The 7,829-nt window shown below is 36.6% G+C and overlaps 1 protein-coding gene across 13 annotated transcripts in view; it reads left to right on the plus strand.

Moving 5' to 3' along the window:
• EMSY (EMSY transcriptional repressor, BRCA2 interacting) overlaps positions 1–7,829 on the plus strand; it is an 88,773-nt gene that overhangs the window by 59,577 nt on the left and 21,367 nt on the right. For all 13 annotated transcript variants that reach the window (XM_040489418.1, XM_040489409.1, XM_040489411.1 and 10 more), the window contains 3 exons: positions 1,944–2,080; positions 4,458–4,631; positions 6,699–6,897. In XM_040489418.1, the coding sequence (XP_040345352.1) occupies positions 1,944–2,080; positions 4,458–4,631; positions 6,699–6,897 (510 nt within the window). The remainder of the gene's footprint in view (positions 1–1,943; positions 2,081–4,457; positions 4,632–6,698; positions 6,898–7,829) is intronic.

Below are 7,829 nucleotides of genomic sequence, written 5' to 3' on the forward strand. Positions count from 1 at the left end.
GGGAAAAACATTTGTGAAGCTAGTGTGTGAATAAAAGTGCGTTTTTATGTAACCTGACTGTGTTGCCTTGGTCTGACAAGACATCAGATGATGGCAAATATATTAAAATGATATATGAAGTAATAAAATTGCCAAAAATTGACTAGAATATTCTTATTCTTGGTGCAGTCTCATTACTAAAACTCTAGTAAGGAATGCTAAATTTTTCCAGTAGAAAAGAATAAAATTTTGTTTAACTTTTCTTCTTGGGAACATATTAATCAGTCATGTTTTTAATGAGTACCTGTTATGTGCTTAGTCATTTGATAAATGATGTGCAAGCCTATAGAAGAACAATGTGACTTGCCTGTTTTCATGGGCAGAGGAAATCACAGGCACAGAGGTAGCATTGCGACTCATACGCTCAAGGACCAATGTGGAAACCAACATACTGAAGGAGAGGTATATATTGGATAATCCTGCAAATTAAAGTCCGACAGAACCTGGAAACCTAAGAGGAATTTGGGCTCTGTGTGACAGATAATAGGAAGCCATAGTGAAGAAGTTACTTGTTAGACTAGTGTGTGGCATGTATTGTAGGGTAAGAGTTGGAACAAATAAGATCAAATTTTTAGATTAAGGGTCAGTTCATACAGGATTTTGAAACCTAAGAGGGAAAGTTAGAACTAGATAAAATAGGGATTAGGAAGGCTTTTTGCTTTTCGATTTTTTGAGTAATCTCTATACCCAGCGTGGAGCTTAAATTTACACCCCCGAGATCAAGAGTCACCTGCTCTGCCGGCTGAGCCAGCCAGTTGCCCTAGGAAGGTTTTTGACCAATTTGACCAATGTATTGGGTTCTTGACATGACAAAAAAATTTTTTTCAGGATGTTTGATATAACAGGAGCTTCAGATCTATTTGTATGAAACTTGCAATAGGGAGAAAATATGGGAAACTAAAAGAGATGAGGGTCTATTGAGTCAACATCAATAACATTTTGAAAGAAGACATGTGTTGGTGACAGATTGAGTTCATTCACATACTCGACTGAACAACTATTACTGAGTAATTGCCATACAGTATGTGCTAAGCACTGAGGAATTAGTGATACAAAAAGATAGAGTGTGGAGCGCAAGGGGCTTTTGTTTTCTTGGGTGATATAGGGAAGACAAGGCAAGATTTGTACCAGGATTTCCAGCCATGCCAGTCAGAAGAATATAGGGTACAAATTTGATAAGTATAAGAGAAGCAGATTGTGGAAGGATGTGGGGAAGAGGGCATGATAATATGTTTGGCTCAGTAGATATAGGTCTATGAAATAGATCTTAATTGTTGAAAATATAAATTTTTTTGTATAAATATACACATTGGGATATCATCCTCAGACTCTTCAGAGTGCTGCAGATAACAAGAGGACATGTTTAATCTGTGACTTGGTCTTTGAGTGTTTATTTTTTTTTGATCACACAAATATAAATGGCTTATTCTCATAAATTTTCTCAAGAGTCTAATGTTATGCGAATTTTGATAAGTATTTTGATAAGTATTTACCTCTCTCTTGATATTCTTTTAGAAGAGTTTTCCCATCACACCAGTCAAAAATAGATATAATACTGGGTTTGGGGAAGTATTTGTCAAAGAATACAGATTTAGATTTCAGTTAACTAGTTAAGGGAGGAATATTGATGGGGAAAATGATAGTGATATTTTTAGATTCTGATTTTGGTGTGTAGGTTTTCAAATTCCAAAAAGACGACCGCTGTAAAGTCAATTCTTAACACTCTCTCATTTTAGGACAACTTGTGCTTATTGTTCCGAGCCTTCATTTTCATCCTCATGACAGCCTTCATGTCATCTCGGGATGACACGGACTACGTGTGTTAATTGTGTACAACATAAACAGAAATAACCAAATATCACTAGTCCTTAACTCAGGCCTCCTTTTCTCCCCCCTTCTCTAAGGAACGACTACCAAAATCACTACAATCCCAATGACTTCCAAGCCCAATGTGATTGTTGTGCAAAAGACTACAGGAAAAGGAACGACCATTCAAGGCCTCCCGGGCAAAAACGTTGTCACAACATTGCTAAATGCTGGAGTAAGTAAGAGCTTGTACTGCAGACTCAGCAGTCCACTGAGGATTTTAAAAACCAGCTATACAAATATTTGCCTAAGGACTTCAGAACCCCACAATGGCCTGTATGCTTGATTTACCACTACTGTGATGTAATAACTGTTAAAGCACCACTAACTGATGCCATTTTTCACAGTAATTCCTAAAACATGTTGCTCATAACTGGGTTGCTTATGACCATGATTTAGATGCTTAGCTTGGTCCAAATGGAAGATTCCACTGCCTTAACTACAGGGAGACCTCTGTTAGAGGACAATTTTACTCCTGCCTCTGGCCAGTAGACATAAGCCTAGTATGGGCCAAGTGAGATATTTAGTATTAAGAAAATTAATTGAGAGGGTTTTACTTTCATTTTACCTCTTTGAGCTAGTTAAAAAAAATAGCAAATAACAGATTATAGTTCTGAAGGCAATTGTGCAGAGGTTTGGAGTTAGACAAACCTGGGCTTTGTCTCTTGTATTGTAGTTTGACTTTTGGCAAATTTATTCAACTTCTCTCATCCTTAATTTCCTCATTGGTAAATTGGTGATTATGATCTTTACCAGTGAGTTTGTTCAGTAACTGGGAGCTGTTTTGAAAGTGCTTAGGACAGTGCCTGGCACATAGGACGTCACCAATAAATAGTTTTTCTCTTATTGTTATTACTTGTGGTGCTTAACTATTTAGGCTTGGTAATGTCCCTACTTTGCTAGAAAAAAAGACTGTTGTACTTCATTGCAGATCTCTGGTAGTTTCCTAGGCATCACAGTCTTTAAACTGTTGGCATTAGATAGTTCCATCATGTTGGAAAACAGATTGTTCCTAGTGTGAGTTCACATGGTAAGCCAATAGTAAAGCCTGGATTAGAATTCAGATTTTCAGAACCCTTTTATAGTTTGTTTGGCAACTTCATAGAATTTGATATATAAGATGGGATGCCATGTACTCTAAGTCCTGTGGTCACAAACATTGAAGAGTTGTGTATGAATCCTAGCTGCCACATAATATCTAAGAGCAACAGTTTGACACAGGAAATGATAGTAAAACAAGCAGATCAGAGCATAAGACTACACATATGTATATTCTCCTCTACTCAGCAGCTTGCTCACCTGGGCATGTCCACACACATACATCAGAAGAGATTTTTTTTAAAAATAGCCTGCTAGTTGGTTTTGATAGGCTTTGAATGGGTCATTATAGTTGGACCAAGCCCGTCAAGCTGTTTAATAGATAGGCACAGCCACTTGAAAACTAGTGGCTGTTGGCAAATGAATTAGAGCTCCTCCCAAAGAAGCTGCTGTGAAGGATGTGTGCGTATTAAAATAAGTAATAATATGATTGACAGGCACTTTATATTTTCCTTAGATTATTATAGCAGATAGTTAAACTTGTGATTTTTATAATCATATTTAGTTCTAAATTGAGTGATTACCTTTGGCCAGCTCACCTGGGTGCTTTGTTTTTATGGCTACTAAGTTGGATGGCCACACATTTAGATAATGATGACTGAAAGTTACAAACTAAAAAGGTGAACATTTTTCCTTTCAGTTTTATGGATTTTAACTTGTAAAATTTTAATAATTTAGTAAAATCACTGTCTTTGAATTTAAGAAAGCTCAAGTATTGATTCTATAAATGACCAGAAGATGGTACTTAAGAATAAAGCAGACAAAAGTACAAAAAATGGTGAAAAGTTAATGGGCTTAAGCTACCTAGTTAATAGACTAAAGTGATATTAGTAACATGCTAGTAGTAAAATGTGGGAAATGCACTGTTGTTTTTTTTAATTTTCCCATATAACCTCAGAAAGATTGTTAATATGTGCTAATTTCCTCTCTTGCCCATGCTTTTACACATAGACATTCTGCTATTTAGCCTTATAATTTTGTATTTGGGGAGCTTAGTTTATTTATATGTGTACATTTAGCTACTGGTATAATGCACAGTAATTTTTTGTTACATGAGTGTTTATTTCGGGTAAATTAGAAAATGAAGATAATGTTGGGGTGAGGGAGACCTATAATCTCTATAATTATTCTTTTATAATTCCCTAACTACTCTAATGTATGTATTCTATGAATGGAATGGTGTAGTAAGTATTCCCGTGTGAGATAATTTTTAAAATTCACTCATCAGGAAACGATTAATGCCTTCTTTGGACAGAAAATTGGGCAGAGGACTTCTAGGACCATCTCAACTAAGTCTAGGATTTGTGATCACCTGGAAACATTGTACTTTGCTGTTTAATTTACATTCCTGTTCCTATCATCCTGGTAAAACCTCTCTGCGATTTTTCAGTAAAAGGACAGTTTTTATCATTGAAATACATAGAAATCTCATATATTCACTGACTTTAATTTAGGGAGAAAAGACTATTCAGACGGTACCAACAGGAGCAAAGCCAGCTATTATCACTGCTACAAGACCCATCACCAAAATGATTGTAACTCAGCCAAAAGGAATAGGTTCCACAGTTCAACCAGCAGCTAAAATCATCCCGACAAAAATTGTTTATGGGCAGCAAGGGAAAACACAGGTATGCTGTAAGATATGATGAATTTTCTTGGCTCTGGTATATTTCAAACTTATAAAATTCCATGTTAGAAATTTGAATGAAAAGATCAGTAATCTTTAAAAAAAATAAGATTGTTAAAAGTTATGACCAAACTTGTGTAATTGTCTGTTTTCAAAATGTGTGTTTTTCTCTTCAGTACTTTTTGGGGGGTGGTGGGTATCTAAATATTTGTGCCATGTCATAAGCAAAGATTGGAGAAAAAAACTCCCTTAGAATAAAATTTGCTGAAGGTATTGTTATTTGAGAAGTAGGTGTTTGAGAGAGAGTGGTAGTTGTTTGGAATCTCTCAAAGAAAAGTATTTTTTATAAGCTAATATGGCCTTTGAAAGCACTTTATCATAAAATTTATTTGACTTGAAACCTAAATAATGAAGAAGCTAGAGAACTGCTCAATTGTCAAGCAATAGAAGATAAGGGAATTTTTCTGGAAATTTGCCTAGAAAATTGAGGCTCAGGATTTAATCTTACATTGCCAGGGTACTATTTATTTTGTGAGAATATCAAAGGAAGTAATGTCAGCTTTGGTTGAGAAATGGTATCCTAGAATTTTTGTAAAAGGTATTAATTTGCTTTTAGAATGCATTCCCTCAGAATCATAGTCAAATAGTTTGCATATCTAAACAAATAAGTTTTGTGATTAGAAATAAGTCCAAATTGCCTTTAAGTTTCAACTGTAACAATTTTCATTTGCTCCATCATCTAAGTCATAGTATAATCCATGTTTTCATTCTTGAATTCTTGAATGAGTGACTTAATAAGAGTCCGGAAGGGTTTAGAATCTTACATATGGAGAATAAAAATAATTGTGGTGAGTTAACATTTTCATTCCAGGCACCCAATTGAAGTCAACTCCTAGAGTTCAAATTTTGAAGTAGAATAGTTCAGTTTGAAATTTTTCTCCCATTTTATTTGTTTTAGTGTCTATGGTTTTGACCTTTGCCAGGAGTTGATCTGTTGTACCGTATTGCTTCTAATGATAGTTGTGTAAGTCAGTGTTTCTCCTGGGATTTCTTCAAAGATGACTTATGTCCCAACCATATTTACTTTGCACAGGTGTCTCAATTAGGAATTTCATTTGGTTGCTAATGAAAAGAAACCTGAAGAATGGTGGTTTAAACAAACTAGGGTTTTGTTTTTATTATGTTAATAAATATTCAGGGGGTGCTTGAGTGGCTCACTTGGTTAAGTTCCCGACTTCTGCTCAGGTCACGATTTTATGGTTCATGGGTTCGAGCCCCACATCGGGCTCTCTGCTGTCAGTACAGAGCCCAAATGATTGGGCTTCGGATCCTCTGTCCCCCTCTCTCTCTGCCCCTGCCCTGCTCATGCGCTGTCTGTCTGTCTGCCTCTCACTCTTTCTCTCAAAAAAGTAAAATAAATGTTCAGAAGGAAGAAATTCTGGACTGTTATTGTGCCATTGGGAATCTAGGCATTCTGAAATCCATGGTGGGTGGCTGGCTGTCATTCTAGTGTATAGCCAACAGACTGTAAATGACTTCTGAAGTCATTATAGACAAGAAAAAACAGGGACAGAGCCTCTTGTCAGAATTATGGCTGTTGCATTCTGGCATGTACCATTTAAAATGTTGTATGTAGGGGCGCCTGGGTGGCGCAGTCGGTTGAGCGTCCGACTTCAGCCAGGTCACGATCTCACGGCCCATGAGTTCGAGCCCCGCGTCGGGCTCTGGGCTGACGGCTCAGAGCCTGGAGCCTGTTTCCGATTCTGTGTCTCCCTCTCTCTCTGCCCCTCCCCCGTTCGTGCTCTGTCTCTCTCTGTCCCAAACATAAATAAAAAACGTTGAAAAAAAATTTTAAAAATAAATAAATAAGTAAAATGTTGTATGTGGCTTGACTGTAATTTGTTCATAGATGGAATTAGTCTTTGATAAACAGTGCTGTGCCCAAAGCATAATTAATGTACAGAATGCTGTTTCCCATGTCGGGAAAATAATAGTTCATGACTAGAAGTTTAGCATTTTAAATAGTGCTCTAAAATTTAAACTGGGTATATTTCTGCTTTTCTTCTAGGTTCTTATTAAACCCAAACCAGTGACATTTCAAGCCACAGTTGTTAGTGAACAAACAAGGCAGCTGGTCACAGAAACATTACAGCAAGCATCTAGGGTAGCAGAAGCTGGTAATTCATCTATTCAAGAGGGAAAAGAAGACCCACAGAGTTATACAGATAGTAGTTCCTCTTCTACAGAGTCCTCCCAAAGTTCCCAAGGTAAGATCCATTTTACTCCTGACTTATCGTAATTATTACCGACATAGTACCCTAGTTCCGAAATAGTTGTGTATAGGGATTTCAAACAAACGTGTGCTTTGACTTGTGGAGTCTTTTGATTTACTTTCTTTTGTTTGATACGTAATCAGTGAGCTCAAGTTTTGTTTTTGGTAAGGCTTACCGTTATGTTCATGATGGCATGGCATGATGTTCATCAAATAATTGGTAAACTTTAGATGATGATTTTGACAGGTAGGTATTATCAAACTGGCTAGTGCTGTGATTCTTTTTGTTTCCTTCTGGGTAAAAAGAAGTATGCAGGAAAGTAAATGTATCTTTTGAATGGTTATTGTTGAACCTTGAGAAAGAATCAGAGTGGCCAGAGGTGGGCCATGAGTGGGCTATAAATAGAGTGACCATACATTGCAGTTTGCATAGCACAAGTCCTAGTTTATATCTGTTCTAGCCTAATTATTCATAGCATGCCTTTCCGCTCTCACAGGTTTCCTAATTTAGATGATACTGTATGGTTGTCCTAATTATAAGAAAGGAGCTATGAAGCCAGACTCCAGAGTAGGGAAGCTCTTTATCCTCAGTGCTATCTTAATTATGTTGTTCATCTAGGAAGTCTCTTGAAATAAATTTTTAATCATAAGCTTTGAGACCTGCAAATCTCATACTCATGTCTATCAGTTACCTTAACTGCCCTTATTGTCAGGTGGTGGGTGTATTTATGCCTATGCTTGCTTGTATGCTCGGATGCATCTAATAAGCAAAGCTGTTTATCTTCCCCTGGTCATCACTCTCTCACTCCATTCCCTCTCCTCACCTCCCCATTATTCTCTCAGGAGTGCTTTCTAGGTATCTTCATTTTTCTACTGCAGATTCTTCATATTATGCACTTTTATTATTTTAATTCTTTTTTTTTTTTT

This window comes from Herpailurus yagouaroundi, unplaced genomic scaffold, assembly GCF_014898765.1.
Source record: "Herpailurus yagouaroundi ecotype Mexico unplaced genomic scaffold, PumYag 180, whole genome shotgun sequence".
NCBI classification, from domain to species: Eukaryota; Metazoa; Chordata; class Mammalia; order Carnivora; family Felidae; genus Herpailurus; species Herpailurus yagouaroundi.